A 20,698-nucleotide genomic window follows, 5' to 3' on the forward strand; every position below is an offset into this window, starting at 1 on the left:
ACTTTGGCCGAAATTGTTGTTACGATACTAAACTTTATAGAGGACCTTTTACCCCCTGCACTATTTAATATTGTATTTTAAAGGTATATATGTGCCCACGTGGACACATTACTATTTATAATTATGCAATATTTATGATGTCCACGTGACCACATATACACCTTTAAAATACACACTATTAAATAGTGTAGGGGGATAAATGGTCCTTTCTAAAATTTAGTATCTTTACAGCAATTTCGGTCAAAATTCGGATATATTTCAAACTTTTTTTCCTATATTAAAAGATAAAAACTATGAAAAAGTATAAGAAATATTTAATTTTTTTATCAAAGTAAATATTTTTATGTATAAAATAAAATTTAAAAATAATATATATAATGTCGGTTGTTTTTTTTAGTTAAAACCTAACCAACCCAAATATAGTCGGTTTTTTTTTTCAATACCAAACCAAGTCAAACCAAACCACTGGTCGGGTTTTTTTCGGTTTGACTCGATTTGCGGTTTGGTTCAATTTTGTACACCCCCAACTGATACTAAATCAGTATCATATACTGTACTGACATCATTAAGGCTGATAATTTCGCTTAATTTGATGCTAGATCAGTATATATATACTGTATTAGTATCATTAAGGTTTCTTCTTCAGAAATTACTCATTAGTCAATGATACTACAAGAGTCTATGTATATTGTTGTGGTATCATTAAGATTTATTGTTCAGAAATTACTCATTAATCAATAATACAATAAGAGTATATATATATATATTCTACTATATTAGAAGTGTCAGTGTGAATTGGGTATCAACGTGTCTGTTAATAGTCAAATTCATATTAGATGAGGGTATTTTTGTCATATTATATTAATTTCCCTTATTCCACTTCATTACACGTAGGTTATACTTGTCCTTCATGCCTACTTCCGTCCCTATAGTAGAAAAGCCTTTATTCATCTTCAACTTTTTCACACTGTGCTGTAATTCTGAGGTAATTCTTTGTTATTTTTTCTTCACTGTTCTTTTATTTTATTTGGTTGAATGGTTTCATATTTTTTTCTTTCAAGTTTTCTCTTCATCTTTTTATATATAATTTCTTTGAATGGGTTTATGAAGTTTGGGTGTTAATTAAGAATACGTATGATTGAAAAGAGCTGCAATAAGCAAAGGAGAAAAAGAAGATGGGGTTCCTACTTATGTATTTGACAACTCTATGGGTTTTTGAAGTTTTGGTGCTTATTAGTTCTATATATAGGTTGACAAAGATTTCAATTTTATGTTGGTCAAAATTCAATGAGAATCAAAATTAGGGCAAAATTTGAGTTACAAACCTACCAAAAATTTAGTGCAGACGAGCAAACTTAAAAGAACAACCTTCAAAATCTAGAGAGGAGAGTATTTATGAAGGAATTCGTATGTTGTTCGATTAGGTAAGTTATTGAATGTGCAGAGAAATAAAGTAATTTTTTTGCAGGGATTGAAGTGGAAATAAGAGTTCAAGCATCTATCTTTGCTCTCTTCTATCCTTTGGTAGAAAAAGGATACCAGGGAAAATATTTTCACTCTATTTTTAGCTCTCATCGAATTTGCAGATTTTTGAAGTGGTCCGTTCACATGTGTTAAAGTATTTTATTTTATGTAGATGATTGGTCTCTAGCGTGAAACTCTCCAGGGATTAAAAAAGAAATTTGACTTTTCCCTTACACCGCACTTGCCCATTGGTTTTTATGTGTTTCACCGTAACAAAGCATCTAGAAATTTCTCTATTATTATCTTTGTTTCTGTTTGCCCTGCAATTCTGGTCAGTTTTTTCATTTTCTTCTCTGTCGAATGTACAATTTTCTCTTATTTTTTGCTCATCACTGTACAATATTGTTGGTAATGGGTATTTGTTATTGTTTCCACCCCTTTGGCCAGTTTCTTAGTGAATTTATTCATGCATATTTAGTACATTTCTGATTACTCATTTCTTCGCTGGGTAGTCTGATATTTACTTGGAGTTTCAAACTCCATTCTTCTCTCTTGATCCAATTACACATTCTCTCATCACATTCTATCGTTTAAGACTGTCTCTCAATTTTGATATACTGCTTTCTCGAGTGTTTTATGTTACAATTTTTTACAAGCTATTTCCTTAAATCTGTTCATTTTTATGAGAGAAGTTGTTATTAGTTTGTAGATGTAGCTTCCTAAAACGATCTACTAAATTCCTTGAGTTGTTTCAAGGGATCGGTGAGTTATTAATGGAATTCCTTCCCCGCTCTTAGGTTCCGTTACTTCAGTTTGTTTTGTAACTCTTTTTCTCTTATGATTATTCAAAGAAAATTAAGGACCAATATGTTACCCTTACCTTTTGTTTCTATTGTTCAGGAAGCCTCAAGTTTGTTGTACTAAATTTTCACAGATTGCCGGATCCTAGACTACAATATGCATTCTTGACTTGTAATTGATTATAAATTCTTTATAATTACCTCACGTTTTTTGTTGATTGTTTGTATAGAGGGAGTTCCCCACAGGAGAACCCTTCTGGATAGCCTCAAATCCTTTGTATAAGTCCTTCAAATGACTCTGTTATTGGTATTAGTATTGATATTTATTAATTCTGAGTCAATCATACGTCGGCCATTCATTTGTGTAGTTTTTCTTTCATCCCCTCTTTGAATCTTAATTTTAGATTTTTCATCCATTTACTTTGATTTGTAGAAACAAATTGCTCTTGCATTCGCAATAACTTTCATATGCGAGCAAAGTAATGTTCATCTGCTGAAGCTTCAATTTTGGACAAGGTAACAACTGGTGATTTTTCTGAAACATTCTTATTCTCATTCTTCCGCTGATATCTTTTCTTTTAATTTTCTGAGTTTTGAAATGGTGCTTAGTTATAAGTTGTAGGTTGTTACGTTGTATTGATGATTAATTGACTATTACCTTCCATTTTCCTACTTCCTCTTATGACTGTTCGGGCCAAGTGAATCATCAAGGGTACTGATTTGTCCCCGGTGTAAGCAATCTTGAATTTACCCAACTTCGATTGAAAATTTTAATGTGAGAGTTCACAATTTTTGTTCTTAGTTATTTTTTCCATCTTTATAATGTAATTGTTACTATATTTATGGTTGTCTTGTAATTATGATATACTTCTATAAATTAGGGTATTGGTTCTTGGTTCGGCTTCTATTTAATTTCACATGACTAAATATTCAAAAAAATTGTTTATCCCTAAACTTGGCCATATAGGCAATAAAAACCTATACTACTGAGTGTTTCATAAGTTCACTCACAATAATTATAGTAATGAGTTTGTTTAACGTTTATCATTCTCAAAGATAGTTGAAGATGGATACATGAAGTAGTTGATTCTACTACCAAGTAAAGCCTTTTGTTATAATGCTTGTTGCAATTTCATGTTTAATGATACTTCACTTTCAGAATGAGTTGTTCACCTTTCAATTATTGGTCCATGATCATTAGCAATTGTTCCTCTTCACCTCTTATGTATCAATTTATGTGTTTCTCTGTTCTGATTCTTTTATAGATGTGGGTTACGTTGTCTACCTTTTCGATTGAGTTTATTAAAGCTTTATCTTTTAAATTTTTTTATTTCCCATGTTAAATGGGGTTGTATGCTGATCTAATGAAATCTTATAATGAGGTTGTGAAGTTATAGACATTTTCCGAGTACATGTTGAAGAACATGGTTCCAAACCTTTTTACTTGGCCCTCTTTCAATTTGAATAATTCAAATTTGTGATTTATGTTAGTAGCGGTCCTCATGTAATATGTTCTGTTTGGATAGAATCGGGGCGTTTATCTAATATATATTCTTAGATCTTAAATTAATATATAACTGTGTGTATTATGTTTATATATAATTTTGTATTTTCTTTTCTATTGTCATTTATTCCTCTCAATTGTTTGTTTATATATATGTACTTTCTTTTCTCCTATTATTTATTCCTCTAATTTGTTTTCCAGAAAATTTAGCTTCCACCTTTAGACCTAGCACCATTTTTTGGGAAAATGTATAAGTACCCCAACCTATGCCTGAAATCTCAGAGACACACTTATATTATATTAAGGTCCTATTACCCTCCTGAATTTATTTTATAAATATTTTTCTACCCCTTTTCGGCCTACATGGCACTATCAAGTATAAGTATGTCTCTGGGATTTCGGGCATAGGTTGGGGTACTTATGCATTTTCTCTCATTTTTTTGAAAAGTTGGGTTGAAGAAAGATGCCCAACACTTCAAAAAGGTACATGACACATCCAGCGCCACACTATTGCTATTATATTGTTGCTACTAAACTCTACATCCACTGCTTAGACGTTTCTCCTATTCCAACAGGAAATCTAACATCTATTTTGTCAATCACACATCACAAAGTTGCAACGGTAATTAAGAATACCAAGATGACAGCCACCAAAATAGTAACGGGCTGCTTTACTATTTCGCCTCTTGCGGCACCAACTTCTGTAAATATGTAAATACATGCATAGACTCCATTTGCTATTTCGCCTTTTGCAATATCAAATTCTATAAATAATATGTAAATAAAGCATAGACTGTGCGATCATAAATTTAAATGTATATTGAATGTATAGTCTTTTACTATCAAATGTTCTTCAACCACTACTTTGTGCTGATTTTCCAACTGTTGCCTTAGAAGTATTCCCAACTATTGTCGTGTCATATTTATTTTGCCCGTGCGCGCGTTCACAAATTACTCTTTAGTCAATGATACTATATGAGTAGCATCATTGACTAATGAGTAATTTATGAACAAGAAACCTTAATGATATCAATACAGTATATATATACTGATTTACTATCAATTAAGTGAAATTATCAATTTTAATGATACTAATATAATATATGATACTGATTTAGTATCATTTAAGCGAAATTACCAGCCTTATGATATCAATACAAAATATGATATTAATTTGGTATCATTTAAGCGAAAATAGTTTGGGGTATATAGTGTAATTATTTAGTGGGTATGAATATAAAGAGGTATATGTTTGTAATTATTTTGCTTTTATGAGGTATTTGCTTAGTTTCTTATTATTACTATGCGTAGAGCCGGCTGCAAAATATAACGCACATGAACTTATGATCTTTCCGCACAATCAGAAATTCATATATATTATATTTTAATAATGTTATCTATTGATATTTATGTCACACAAACACAAAGATTGAATGGTGCACTTAATTAAGAAAAAATTAGATAAAATACTTAATTCAATCAAAAAAATTTATCCAATATATAGTCTAGTTATTAGTTATTATTGTACTTGGCAGTTCGACCAGTGAAGTTCACAATTCTTTTTCACTCCTCTGGAAAATCCATCTTCTTTCTTGATGATTACATCGACACCCACCAAGCCAAATCTTCAATCTTGTCATAAATTTATTTATTTTTTCAATTCTTTTCTCTAGTTCAAGTTCAACTGTTCAAGAACTAAAAGGTCAGGCCTTTCCACGGGGTTTGCTTGGTTATGGAAGAAGCACCATCAGTTATTATTTTATTTTTTTCCCATTCGGTGTCGGGTGGAGCTCCAACTAAATTCGAATCATGCACTACGGGGCTCATTCGGGGTGAGGCTCCCAACAATTTTTTCTTCATATTCAGAACTCAAATCCGAGACCTCTAATTAAGGATGTTTGGTGAATTGAAGTTGGCCTTAGGTGTAATAGGACTCCCAGTTACTGTGCTCGTATACTGAGGTGCTCCCCGCCGGTTGTTGGAACGACGCGAGCCGGGCCGGGTCTCGATTCAGAAAGATGAAGGGCCCAAAAGTCTAAATAGGGGGTGAAAAATTCCCCATCTCATTGGGGGCGGAAAACAAATCGACATTTCGATGTGATACAGCCCTTTCGATTTTAGAAGCAATCCACTACTATACCACAACCTTTTTGAGTCATATTAGAAGAGGTTAAATGTTGTTGACAATGTTCATAGTTTAGCATTGGAGTTTAGGTCCTTATCAGAACCAATTGGTACAGTGGAAAGATTATTACACTATATATGCAATTAAAATTTAAAGAGTATTGGTTTAGAAGAATATTTGAGTTGAGGTCCACTGAAATTCATCATTAAAGAGTTTTAAAATTCAAATTTTAAAACTTAACTTGCCACAAACTGAAATTATTTCGAAGAATAATATATCAAAAGAATTAAAATATTGAAAAGATTTGATTACTAAAATTTTAAACAGAGGAAATTTGAAGCCGATCGAAATCGGAAAAAGAATTAACTCATTGAAGAGGATGATTTGTTGTAAATTGTACATTACATATACATGCAATTATTATTATTATTATTTCAACGGAATACATTTACATAAGAATCACATTGATTAGTGCTGAGTTATTTATCTTTAAAATAAAGATCACTTACCACTTAATTTTTCTTTCTTCTTTTAAATGATACACTCATTCTAAAAAAAATATTTACCTATTGAATATATATATTTGTGGCAGGTGATAACAGAGGGAGGAAAAATATAGTAAGGAGAATTGATCTCTCAAAATAAGTAACTCAACATCTAATTAAGTGTAAAAATGAGTACTATCAAATAATATTATATCAATTTTTAAAAAATATAGGCATAAAATATTTACAATTAAGAAAATGACGAATTCACGTATCCTATTTTTAACCTATAAACACTCCTGATGGTGGCCAATCAGAAAAGTTAGGGCTTCGTGATGCAGGGCAAAAGTGGACAGAAAAAGATTAAGAAGCTTAAATATACTATTACTTTTTCTATTTTAATTTATTTTTCTTTTTAATTTTTTTAAAAACACATATTTCTTATTTAACAACACTTTAATTATTCCACATGACATGTATAAAATAACATGAATATTTTTGATAGATTAGTATATATTCTAATTTAAAACTACAAAATTAAAAAAAATAAAATCTTTACTAGACACCTCACCTTGACATGTACAGTGATCTGGCGGCTAATCAAATCACATAGACTACCTTTAATTAATTATCCCTAATTAGTGACCAGCTGTATGCATATGATTCGTTTGACAGCCAAGTAATTGACAAGCAGGTTGGATGGATTCTTTTCCCTTTAGATTATGTTATTATGGAGTCTTATTATATATATATATATATATATATCATTACTATATTATTTATAGGGGTACGATAGATCTTCTTTTTTTGCTTACGACTAAAAAAGGCATATGGTGTATAGATAAAGATATTAAAATGAATTGATTTTTTATGCACTTAAAAGTTGAATTTGAAAACTTATTACAGGTAATATTTTCTAGTAAGTTAGTATATGCATATATTTGACAAGAAAATTGGCATTAGATCTTTGTCAATATGGGGCCTCAGCAACCATTGATGCGCGCCAGCATGTCAGGACTAGATATTTTGGAGCGTGAACTGGTAAGTTGGACCCTTATACTTATGACTTTATCAAATGAACATAATATTTTAAACCTCTTTCTCATTTGATATGTGTGTGTAATACACTTATTTTACACATGAAATATCACGTCATTTTTAATGATACGTCATCATTATTATTATTTTTCCAATGACACATCAGAAATTAAATTTTAAAAATAAATAATATTAAAAAATAAAAAGTGCAATTTTCTCTCTCTCTCTTCCCCCTTCCTGCCACTCACCCTCTACGTCTCACCCCAAAAATAAAAAAAAACTCATCATTTTCATCTTTCTTCACAGTTCACACTCAAAAAAATTTCTCAATCATAAAATATGATAGATTGTAATTAGCTCTTGCACATGCTTTAGGTTCTATTTATTTTGATTTGATAAAGAAAAATCAAGAAAACTTCAAGTTGAGAAAAATATATTTATGAGTAAATTCAAGCAATAGATCTTAAATTTATGAAAAATGTTATGTTTTCTTGCAAAAGCTTTTTTTAAAACTTTTATATTTGATGATTATGGTGATGGAGTGTACGACAAAGAAGAAGAATAGAGAAGGGGTAGGGGCGGAGTGGGGGTGGGGAGTGGGGGTGGGGGGGTCTGGGTCTGAAGAAGAAGAGGAAAAAGGATAGGGTGGGGGTGCGGTGGGCTGAAGAAGAAAGGTTTCGAGATTTTTTATTTTTTTTAATTATTTTGTCTTATAATTTTGATAATTTTTAAATAAAAATATTGCATTCACTTGCTTTAAAATGCGTGTGGTCATACATTTGTCCAACTCAATCATTTTAATGTCACATAAACTCAGTCAATGGTAAGAGGGGTTTAGAAAATAGAATTTCATCGAGTTTAAAAGTTCATTTGATAAAATGATGAGTAGAAGAGTTCAACTGACAAATGAAGCCAAGTAGACTAATTACTCTCAATGGATAGCTCATAATTAAAGTGATGATTGACCAAGAATCGCAATCTAACAAGATCTAACCTGCAAATTAGTAGTACTATAGATAATCTGTCATATTCATATAGCAAATCAAATTACTATGATAGTTATTTTTATGATTATGATGCAAATATTATTGAAATCCATTTCAAATAAATTGTCATACTGTGATAAAAGATTACACAATAAAAAATCTATGAAACTTTTGAGTTTCTTTTAGGGTCCAATTTGAAGTCCTTTTTATCGGTATTGACATGACATGAGACCACTATCAAATCATCTAGCAATTTGCATAAGTATAATATAGTGTACTATATATATAGTTTAACTTTGTGTGAATTAAATTAAATTATCATACAGAAAAGAAAAGGAGACATAAATAAACCAGTGAAGATCTGTTTGTTTCCCTCATATTTGGTGCTTTAGATTTCCACTAGATATTCCCTTTTATGTATATTTTATTACTATATATTTTATATTATTATAAATAATAAAGTGGATCATTGGAATAGTGTTAGCGCAGCTGTATGCAGACATAAAAGCACTATATATTATATATGGATAATTAGATCATATAAAGTTATGATGCTTGCAAGTTTAGGTAAATGTTTCCTAAACCTTAAAAAATTTCTCCACTGACAGTGTTACTTTACAAAGTTGACCACATCTAATCTAATTAATATAGGAGGCACACAGACAATGAATCACGTGTCATATTATAAATAATAAAACGTATTATTAGTGACAACTAAGGATACGAGACTAATCCTCATTTAATCAAAGGTCTCGTGTTTGAGCCCTAGGTATAAAAAAATATTTGACAGAGAGCGCTTCTCCTTCTTTAATTAAAGGTTTCATGTTTGAGCCCTAGGTAAAAAAAGATAGCGCTTTTTCGAATTATACGCGACACGAATTTAAAATAATCAAATTTTAACGTGAGTATCAAATATCAAATAAAAAAAACACATTATTAGTGATTAGTGGATTCCTAGATCTTGATCAAGATAATATATATTGTTCCCTGGCTAGCTATACGTAGATCTATATATGGTATAATTAATCCTTTCTTCTTATCTTTTAACACCTTTTTTTGGCAAGAAGTAGTAATAAAAATGTCCTTTGGTATGTTTTAACAGCTTATTACTAATTTGTTTGCAGGAACCCGTGAACCATAAATATATATATATATATATATATCTTCTACAGTAGCGTCAGATTCCTTTGCATGCATATAAAGAGAGGCATCGCAGCGACGACCATATCCAGAGCAACAAATAAATAATTAAGTGATGGAGAAGTAGACATGGTGTGATATTGGTTCGGCTCACTAATTTCTGATTCATGAAACAGATTAGAGATGAGCCGAACCAATATCACTCTTGTATTCTTCTTCATACGTACGTACAATCCTTGTACTTTTTATTTTTATTTTTTTACGCTTAATTGGAAACACAAGTCATATAAATTTCTTTCTTTCTTGTTAGTTATTTAATTTGTATAATTAGTACTATTGCTCTAACTATTAACAGGTTTACTAGAGATCATCCAGCAAATGGTCGTACTGACGTTTGAATTAATGTCAGTGGTGATGCTCCTAGACACTGAATCCTTCATAGGAGTCTTATTTGATAAGTATTAGTGGATTTGAAGTTTTGGGTTTCACTCGCAAACTTGTTACGTTGTGTTGTTTCCAATTTTCCACAAGTTTTTTCTGATAGTGGTTGTGCAATAGATGATTGTGTTGGTGAAGATGATTGGTGGTAATAGTTGACAATAATGATTGTGATGTTAAAGATGATTGATGAGAGCATCTGACGGTAGTAAAAAGTGATAGTGGTATTGGTAAAAGTTTGCAGCTGTGGCGGTTGTGATCGGTGATAGTGGTTGAGGTAGTGATGGTCATGATTGATAGAGATCGTAGTCGTGGTCATGGTCATGGTGGTAGTTAGCATTTGTGATAATAATTTGTCGAGATGGATGTGGTTGATAGTCATCACTAATTGTAGTGATTTTTTTTGACAACCATCATCACTAATTGTAGTGATTGACTATAATGATTAATGGTGGAGCCACATATACTCGGGGTGCCGATCAACACCTCTTTATCATAACATAACACTATGTATCCAGGTAAAATCACTATTTTAAATGAGGATGCAACCTTGATTAATTAATAGGTTCAATTCAACCCAACAATTTTAATACCGAATCAAAACAAGCAAAATTTCAACCATCATAAATCATAATTTTAAATGTGCAATGATCTTCTTAGCAAGAATCTTAAAGCTAGAATCCATTAAATTAAATCTTTTTTTTTAATTCACTTTGATTAAGGTTCTTTAACTTTCAACATGTAACTATTTTCATGCTCTCCTTAAAATTAGGTAACACTTCAATTCTGTGAATATTTGTTTTAGGAGTATTATTTCCTATTCGGCTACCTTCAAATCAAATACAGATCTTGTTATGTCATTATGATTTCAATTTGTATTAATTATAGTTTGAACCTATGCATATATAAAAATAATAATAGGTGTAGGTAGCAGAGGAAGTTTCTTCCTTATCTTGATGATATCTGAGTAAAGACAATTATTCACGATATAAAAAGACCTAAATGACAAAATCCTTGATACCGAATCATATGTCAAAAGGTACCGATGTATATATACGAATTATAGTGGGATGGTTGAGGCCCTTCGTTTATTTTTAACTAGAAGTCTCGAGTTTGATTGAGCCTGTAAAAATGAAAAAGTATTGTTAAGAGTATCTCCCTCGTAAGATCAAAATGGGTTTTTACATGAATTCAAATTTAATCAGGTTTCAATATCCTTACCGAATACCGAGTTAGAAAATTTGATAAGGAGAATTTCGAATATATCTATTGGCTATTAGAATGTAAAGGGCTGAAAGATACCTTGCATTACATGACAAGGAAAATAGGAAATAGCAGGAAAGTAAAGTATTTTTTATTAATATGTTGCGCTCACACATTATTGTAATCATATCATATATGCGTTTCAAACTTTAGTTATTTGGTCAAGTTATCAAAATATCTTTTTTCATGAGAAGTATTTTTTTAAAAATAAAAAATAAAAAATAACTTTTTAAAATATTTATGAAGAAAAATAGTTTGTATTTGGCCAATTCGTATAAGAAATAATTTTTTTCAGTCTTAATAAGCAGATTGTATTATTTTTTTTGAGTGTCAAATTGAACAACAAAAAGAAAACAATTAAGTAGTATCAAGATATGCGTTTCTCTATACTGTTTTAAAGGAGAGTAAGAGCCTTAAAATTAATATGAAATTTTTTTAACTCATATTTCTTCTAAATATTGCTTTGTTATTCTAAAAAAACAAAGAGGAGAGATAAAGGACAGAGACAATAGAGAAATGAGAAATATAACTTGTATTTAATTGAAAGATATAACATATTAAATTATTAATTTTGCTACGAGATATAACATGTTACATTGTTATTCTATTTTTTAAGTTATCATAGTAATTTTGCTATGAAAAATTACATGTTATATATATATATACGTTATTTAACTGTAGGCAAATATATTGATATACTCCAATGCAGTATTTGACCAATTGATAAAAATGATAACTAATTACTAAGTATTATACTTTTTAAAATTCACTAATTGTGTAAAAAAAAATCATACATCTTCTGTGGAGCTTATCATTTTATTTTTTTATTAAAATAAAAAAAAAAATTACGTTCAAACGGTTCCTTAGTCTATCATTTCCAAATTTTCCCTTAATATTCGGAGATTTGCCGTTCACATAATCTAATGTAATGAATAGTGACAAGAAACAACTTTTTTTGACCGCAAGAAGCAGAGGAATAGTACAATTAAATAATTTCCAAAATGCTTGATGTTGACCAAAACATTAGTATTATTGGAGTTTGGTCTAAAGATAAGGAATAATAATTGTAAAATAAAATACTATAAGATTATTTTTATTTTATGTTTGATTTGACGTAATAGTTAGTTTTAAAATTATTTATTTCATTATTCATATTACAATAATGAAATAAACTAGTATTATATATATAGTGAGATAACTTCGTCTATTATTTCCCTGTACATTGCTATGTTCTCCATTGGTTAAAGAAATAGTAATAATACTAATAAAAATATATATCATACTATATATTATAGACAAAGGCAGTAAGGTCATCATTTTCCTAAACACTAATACACTTTTCCTGATAATGACTTAATTTCTTTTTCTTTCCTCTAACACTTTGAATTCGTCAAACTTCATAGCCATCCTATTTTATTTTATTTTTAAAGTACTTTATTTTGTTGATGATTTCATTTAATTTTATTAATAACCTTTTAAGGTTAATAATAGTAGTATTTCTTTTTTTCTTTTTAATAGTAATTTGCTAGCACTCTGTCTAATTGATTATACAATTTGTTACAGCCAAAAATCATTGAACTAGATAGCCTGTTCATCAAAGTTGAGACATTGACTAACATTTTCCATCGTAATCTTTGTTTGAATACAAACATAAACAACAAAGCAAATGGTTATATGATCATACTTGCAAGCTGCATGAAATATATACATAAACACCTTGTTTGGATGGTTATTATTATATTGCTCGTTTAAATACAATGTTTCTTTTGATTGTTACTTAAATTCTATTGTATCGTATCGTTTAAACTTTAAATTCATCGTTAGATAACAACGACCCTTTTTATGTAACGACCGATTTGGTGTGATCGCATCGTTACCTTAATATTTTCTTCTCATTTTATCTTTCTTTATTATTTAATAATTATATTTCATCTTTTCCCTTATCTTTTCATAGTAGCTCTACCCATAACCTACTTTTCTTGTAGGTTTATCATTCAATTTATGGATATGTGACCTTATGTACAATCTATCCAAACATTGTATTCGTTAAAACAATACAATATGATACAATACAATACGATATATTATGAAACAATACGTAACAATCATCCAAACAACGTGTAGACATATTTAATTGCGAAGTGTGAGAGAAACTCATCAATGATATTAATAACCTTCGATCTCAATGAATTACTACTAATTTTGTAGCCTAACAGTAAAATCATCACCGGAATATGTAAAATTCATGTGGGCGAATTTTTCATAAAAAAATAGTCACCATTCTTATGGAACAAAATCCTTTATATAGCCACATGTTTTAGGGATTAGAATATTTTTCAAACCGATTAGGTATTTTTTACCATAAAAAATCATATTCATGTGATTCCTATTTATTTGGGCACATGAGAGACCACAAGATGAACTTTTGTAATGTATAAATATTGTATAAATAGCATATATAAATGTATGTACATCTCTTCTGATACATAGTTATACATCATATAGACTTGGTTATACAATATCGATACATTATGCAAGCTTTTCTTGATTTTAAAAAAAAAAAAAACTACCCAATTACACAAATATGCCTATCATATTTATTAATATTTTCTATAGTTTGAAATAATTACATTTTATATCACTAATTAATAATTTTATGACAGATTTCAAGTCAGATACACCTAGCTAGTTACATATTTTTTGCTACTAGATATACTGAAATAGGGAGAGAAATGAGCAAGAACAGGAGAGAGGCGAACAAGATTTGTCTGTGTATCGCAAATACATGTATTTGAGATACCAGATACGCGAGCGAGATAGGAGAGTAGTGAGCGAGATGGGAGCTGAATTGAGGCGAGCGAAATTTGTCTATGTATCCCAGACACATGCGAGTCCACTTATCTAAAACAAATTATACCTAATTTTAACTTTATATATCCCGAGATACATGTATATATGTAGACGCACCAAAATATGACAAGATTTGTAATATTGAAAACTAGAGTGTATCTAACACATTATTTGGATGGTTGTTACCCATTTTATTGTATTGTTAGTTTAAATACAATATTTGTTTTGATTGTTACTTAAGTTTATCATATCGTATAGTTTAAATCCGTAGTTAGATAACGACGAAAAATCTCATTTTGCATAACGACTTATTTGGTGTAATCATGTAGTTATAAAATATAAGTAATTAGCTCCTAAGCAAGTAAAATTTTGATAAATTACCATTGTTTTTAAATTTTTATGTTTTGTCCGTACATTTAGGTAAGAAGCCCAAGAATGAATTCAATTTAGTCAAAACTCAATAGGTGGACTGGACTGTCGGACACCAAAAGGAAAAAAAAGAAAAAAAACAACTTGGCAAGACGGACATGAGGTGAATTTCATAAGCATTATATACGAGCATGACCTTTAACTCAGCTTCAGTTGATAACTATGCCTTTTAATTTTAGATATACACAAGTAGACACTTAAATTTTTATAAAATTGAATTAGTAGACACACATGTCCTACGTCAGGTATGACACAAAATTGCAATATAGGGTGAAAGTTCAAAAGTTAAGGTTATAATTACCGATTAAAGCCAAGTTAAAAATCATGTTTATATATTATGCGAATTTCATATGCAGTTGGCGGGAGGCCCCGCTGCAGGGACCATTCCATTAAATTTGACCTTTCACATCATGGGTCATTGCCGTGCTTATTCTGCCATAACGTTTACTTGACTTTGCATAGTGACAAATTAAGAGAAAGTGCCTCTTGTTAATTCTATCTCACAATTGTGATTAGTGGCAAAATCAGAATCAAAATTCAGGGGAAACAACTGGGAAATTCTTAAAGGCCGGGGTGAGAATTTGCTGGATCAACTGCACATAAAATATATTGACTCTTTAAGAGGTAGCTTACTGTTCTTAATGGTAGCTTCTTTGCAACTTCAATTTCATTGCTTTTATGCACTCATATTCATTGGGTTCTGTATACTATGTAATAGGCACTTGAGAATACACGCAAAATCTCTTTTCTAGAAATTTGAACTGAAAGTATCTGGTAGGAACATTTATCATTTGTTTAAAATGTTCAATTGGAACAAAAATGAAATTTACCCGCAGAATGCTTTGTGCACCGGGTTGCCCGATTATCTTGAAAACCAAAGAAATTCTGAGAAGTTAAATGATTTTAGGAAGTTTGAGGGAATAGGTTTGAAAATTAAACTGATAAGTAAAAATAAATTCAACGAATTTCTGCCTGAATTAGAATCAAAATTTGAGTACTGAAATTCAACTATATGAGACAGTTGAAATTTTTTCATTGATGGAAATTGATGCAGGTATTCCTGTGGGACCTTAACACGGATATTCTATCTTTACATGTTCCTCGGCTAAGTTGTGCTGAGTCTTCACTTTTGATGCCGTACCCGTGTCAGATTCTCTCAAAATACACTACTTTTGGAGAATCCAACTCGCACCTGCTGACTTTTATAAGAATCTGAGCAACATAGTTCCCCGGAAGGGCTAAAGATTGGCTATCTAATGAGGTAGCATAAAGGAGGATCAAGGGATTTGGCCTTTTCTTTTGCCTTCCTTAGAGTGATATCATGCCAGAGGATCCATCCAACGATGTTTTTCTCGTCCCAGCTTCAGAAGTTGTCACTGAAATAACTCGACTTGTATTTGAAACAATAGAGGCTACAAATTCTGTTGTTGTGCAGAAGGAGAACTTCAGTAAATTTTCAAAATTCTTGGAGAAGATTGCTTTGGTCCTAAAAGAGTTATCTAAGTCTGAAACTAGTGAAATTAATAACTTAAGTCCTGCTTTTGAGGATCTCAAGTTGGAGATAGAAGTGATCAAACAACTAGCTTTGGACTGCAGAAATAGAAACAAAATCTATCTCTTACTAAATTGTAGGAGAATCGTCAAGTATTTTGAGAGTAGTACGAGGGATATTAGTCGGACTTTGTTGCTAATAACTTCGGAACATCTGAATGTTTTACCTGAAATCACTGACCAGCTTAAAGATCTATGCAAGAACATGCTGGATACTGAGTATGAAGTCTCTAAAGAGGAGGAAGAAGTTTCGGAGAAAATTGAATCAGGGATACAAGAGAGGAATATTGATAGATCCTATGCAAATGATTTGCTCATTTGTATTGCTAGAGCTGTTGGAATAGCAAATGAGCAATCAGTGCTGAAGAGAGAATTTGGAAATTTCAAGGCAGAAATTGCAAGTAGCGAACAAGGGAAGAACCTGACGGAGACATTACGGATGGAAGAGATTATTCTCTTGCTTGGCAAGGCTGACTTGCTTACAACTGCAGAAGAAAAACAGACAAATTATTTGACTAAAAGAAACTCTTTGGGTAGGCAACCATTAGAACCTTTGCAGTCATTTTACTGCCCAATTACTGGAGATGTCATGGAAGATCCGGTGGAGACTTCTTCTGGGCAGATATTTGAAAGGATAGCTATCGAGAAGTGGTTAGCAGATGGCAATAAGCTGTGTCCCTTGACCAAAAAACACTTGAAAAAGTCAGATCTTCGGTCCAATAAAACCCTGCGTCAGTCAATTGAAGAATGGAAAAACAGAAACATCATGATCACCATTGCGTCCCTAAAACTGAAAATTCAAACAAACAATGAGGAAGAAGTGCTTCAATCTTTACAGAAGTTGCTGGAGTTGTGTGTAAGGAGTGAGTTGCAGAGAGAATGGATCGTGATGGAGAATTACGTTCCAGTTACTATAGATCTTCTACGTGCAAATAATACTGAGATAAGAAAGTATGCTTTAATGATACTTTACGCTCTCGCAAAGGATAGTGAAGAAGGCAAGGTACTCTTTAGTGTACATTTCACTATTCTGATCTTTTACAATTTCTTCTATAGTCAATAATGCATATACATCAGTAGCACCATGGCGTTTGTGCAAATTTCACTTATATCTCACACAATTTCCACAGATAAATATAGTTATCAAATGGATACATGTTCTACTAAGTTTTAGACTTTTATTAGAGGAAACTTTTGGGTCTATTCCAAATGATTTAAATATATTTTTATCTTGTTGTCCTTGCAGGAAAGAATAGGTACAGTAGATAATGCTATTGGGTTGGTAGTGCGATCTCTTGCACGCAAACCCGAAGAAAGCATATTGGCTTTGCAGCTGCTTTTGGAGCTATCCAGAAGTAGTATAGTTCAGAACTTGATTGGCAATGTCCAGGGTTGCATCCTTCTACTTGTTACTTTCATGAATAGTGAGGACTCTGTAGCTGCAAAGTATGCAAGAGAAATTTTAGAGAGTCTCTCATTCCTTGATCAGAATGTTATTGAGATGGCAAGATTAAATTATGGTGCACCCTTACTACAACATCTATGTTCAGGTACTTTCTTAACAACTATCAAACTTTACAGCTGAAAAGAATGCTATTTTTTAGACCAAAGGTTACTGCATAACTTAGGCTATGGTCATTTTCTTTTGTTTGCTTTTGGATGTTTTCTTGGATGTGGTGCAAGGTTAAACAGGAGCTTTATCAATGTCATCATGACAAACAAGCATATCTTATCTGTGGCAAATGGAACACATTTATCATCTTAGATGATATAGCTAGTCTTATATTTGATCCACTTAAATGTTTTAAACTCAATCCAGCAAACCCTGAACACTACTAGAGCATTTATGCACTATTTTAGCTAGAAATTCACATATAAAGAATAAATTATTTTATAAACATGGTTTATGCATTCCTGAACTTTCCTGGAGACCTTAAGGTGTCTGCAATTCATGGAAATCACAAGGTACCTAACAGTTTGACTGGATGAGAAAGCTTATCCATTAAGGAAATTAGGCCAACATAAAGAACTAATGGAAGAACGTTAGCACTCTGATATCTTTTATAAAGTCAAAACATCAAAAAGGGTATGGATCAATAAGTTATGTGGGACAGCATGACATACGATTCAAGAATGAAATCCTGATTTCAGGTGTCTACATATAGTGATAGATAACTTCTTGTTTTGTAAATCTGAAAAGGAAGATTTTATGCTGATGATCATTGGTTGTTTGAATTCGGAATTACTTTCAGAAGCTGTAAACACAACTTCTAAAGGTCTATCTCATTGGTGCAGGAACTGAAAGTAAGCTTATTATCATGGCCAAAACCTTGTCAGACATCCAGTTGAGCGACCAGATTAAGCTGCACCTCACAGAAAAAGGGGCACTGAAGCCACTTCTTGAACTTCTGTCTCATAGCAATACAGAGATGAAAATCATTGCTGTCAAGGCACTCCAAAGCCTTTCAACTGTCCCAAAAAATGGTCAGTTGATGATAAAGGAAGGTGTCAGTGACCTGCTATTTGAACTACTATTTTGTCACACCTTGACAACAGAAATACGGGAAAATGTGGCAGCAACAATTATGCAACTTGCTATATCAAAAAATTCCGAAGGATCAGAGGATGTGCAGGTTTCATTGTTGGAGTCTCATGACGACATCTTTAAACTCTTTTCTCTTATATCGTTGACTGGATCTAATGTTCAACAAAGCATTCTTCGTATCTTTCAAGCAATGTGCCAATCTCCTGCTGGTTCTGATATCCGGACCAAACTGAGACAGGTGTGTAGATCTGATAAAGTATCTTAGATATGTTTGCACAATCTAGCAGAATTGAATGTAACTTGTGACACTATAGCTAGTCCACCCCTTAAGACATAAACTTCTAGAAGAACACAATTCCCTCTAAAGATAGCTATTTAACTGTTAACTGATGACCCTCTTTAGGAAAGAGACATTGAAGCTTTGGGTTGTATTATAAGGGACTACCAAAAGCTTAAACATTATCAAGCTGTTGGAAGCATTTTGACTCTGATGCTTTAGTTTCTCTAAGATTTTGTTAACCGACTTGCTAGTAGGTATAGGAGGTGTCCTTTTTATGTTTAATTACCTGAAATGATTTCATGACTGCTCTCCTTTTTATCTCATCGGCACCAGGCGAGTGATTGGCAGTCCTTGGACAAGTGTTCCTCCTTTACAATCAATTAACTAAATTTCACACTATTGTCAGGTCTTGAAGTGCAAGTAGATAAACACAATTTGACTTCTGACTTCAACTGTCATTTCACTAATTGTTTCATTGTCAGATTTCCGCAATTAAGGTCCTAGTCTACCTATGTGAGCTTGATGACCGTGATGTACGGGCTGATGCGGTGAAACTCTTCTATTTATTGGCAAAAGATGGTAATGACGATATTCTCTTAGAGCATGTAAACAATACCTGCATTGGGAACTTGGTACGGATCATCAGAACTTCAGATAATGAAGAAGAGATTGCTGCTGCATTGGGAATAATCTCTCATCTTCCTCAAGATTTTTCAATGTCCCAGCACCTTCTTGATGCTGGGGCACTTGATGTCATCTTAGACCGTCTGCGTGGTAGAAATGCCCATGCTTCACTAAGAAATGAAATTGTAGAGAATGCTGCTGGAGCCCTTTGCCGTTTTACTGTTCCAACAAATCCAGAAATACAAACACAAGTTGCTGAAACCGGTATTATTCCTCTTCTAGTATCCCTTCTAGCATCAGGCAGTTGTTTAACCAAAAAAAGTGCAGCTACTTCTTTAAAGCAGTTTTCAGAAAGCTCACAAAAGCTGAGCAAGCTGCCAGCTAGAAAAAATTGGATGTTAAGTTGCTGTATCGCCTCACCGACACAAAATTGTCCCGTTCACCTAGGATTTTGCAGTGTGGAATCCTCGTTCTGCCTTTTAGAGGCTAATGCTCTCAGACCCCTCGCGGAAGTGCTATATGAGCCAGATCCTGCAGCTGCTGAAGCTTCTTTAGATGCAATCTTGACAATAATTGAAGGTGAACAGCTGCAGAATGGTTCTAAATTACTTGCAGAAGCCAATGCCATCGCTCCAATCATAAAATTGTTGAGCTCATCCTCTATCATTTTACAAGAAAAAGCTCTCAAGGCCTTGGAGAGGCTATTTCGAATGATAGAGTTGAAGCTCAAGTATGGGACATCAGCCCAGATGTCACTTGTGGAAATCACTCAGAAAGGAAGAAGTGACATGAAATCTTTAGCTGCTAAAGTTCTATCTCACTTGAATGTGCTTCCTCAACAGTCTTCCTTTTTCTAACCGACGTTCAGCATAGGATGAGTAGATCATCTACACTGAAGCATAGCACATTTATGCCATTGTTTTTTCCCTTTTATTATTATCTCGAACTGTTTAATACACGCACATTATAGAATGGGATCTGTCAATTATGAATCTTAGTCTTACCTATGTAAAGTTTAGTGTTGCCACTAGGCCTATGTGGCCTCATAGTGTAAAAGCAGATTTGAAGATCAAAGTTATTGTCATGTACTGTTTCAATATACCAATTTATTTGGTTCTTTCAACTTTTGACTCAGTCCCTTCGCTTTCCGGTCATAAGAGATCATTTCCTCAAATT

The 20,698-nt window shown here is 32.1% G+C and overlaps 1 protein-coding gene and 1 non-coding gene across 2 annotated transcripts; both read left to right on the forward strand.

Annotated features, from left to right (window-relative positions):
* The first annotated feature begins 9,676 nt into the window (after positions 1–9,676).
* Positions 9,677–9,747, forward strand: MIR479 (microRNA MIR479). The gene has a single exon (NR_127268.1). It is a non-coding gene; the product is annotated as a microRNA MIR479 (primary transcript).
* Positions 9,748–14,942: 5,195 nt separating this feature from the next.
* On the forward strand, positions 14,943–20,627 carry LOC102589784 (U-box domain-containing protein 43-like). The gene is made up of 5 exons (XM_006350441.2): positions 14,943–15,146; positions 15,577–17,076; positions 17,320–17,623; positions 18,369–18,856; positions 19,381–20,627. The coding sequence occupies exons 2-5, from the start codon at positions 15,844–15,846 to the stop codon at positions 20,377–20,379; spliced, it is 3,024 nt and encodes a 1,007-aa protein (XP_006350503.1). The 5' UTR covers positions 14,943–15,146; positions 15,577–15,843; the 3' UTR covers positions 20,380–20,627.
* The last annotated feature ends 71 nt before the right edge of the window (positions 20,628–20,698 follow it).

This window comes from Solanum tuberosum, unplaced genomic scaffold (assembly GCF_000226075.1).
Source record: "Solanum tuberosum cultivar DM 1-3 516 R44 unplaced genomic scaffold, SolTub_3.0 scf00126, whole genome shotgun sequence".
Lineage (NCBI taxonomy): Eukaryota > Viridiplantae > Streptophyta > Magnoliopsida > Solanales > Solanaceae > Solanum > Solanum tuberosum.

Bases quoted from the DNA above. Each gene is read 5' to 3' on its own strand.
- LOC102589784 (XM_006350441.2), top strand. From the start codon at position 15,844: ATGCCAGAGGATCCATCCAACGATGTTTTTCTCGTCCCAGCTTCAGAA. The intron at 17,077-17,319 runs GTACTCTTTAGT...TTGTCCTTGCAG, and splicing joins AGGATAGTGAAGAAGGCAAG to GAAAGAATAGGTACAGTAGA. The intron at 18,857-19,380 runs GTGTGTAGATCT...TTTCATTGTCAG, and splicing joins TCCGGACCAAACTGAGACAG to ATTTCCGCAATTAAGGTCCT.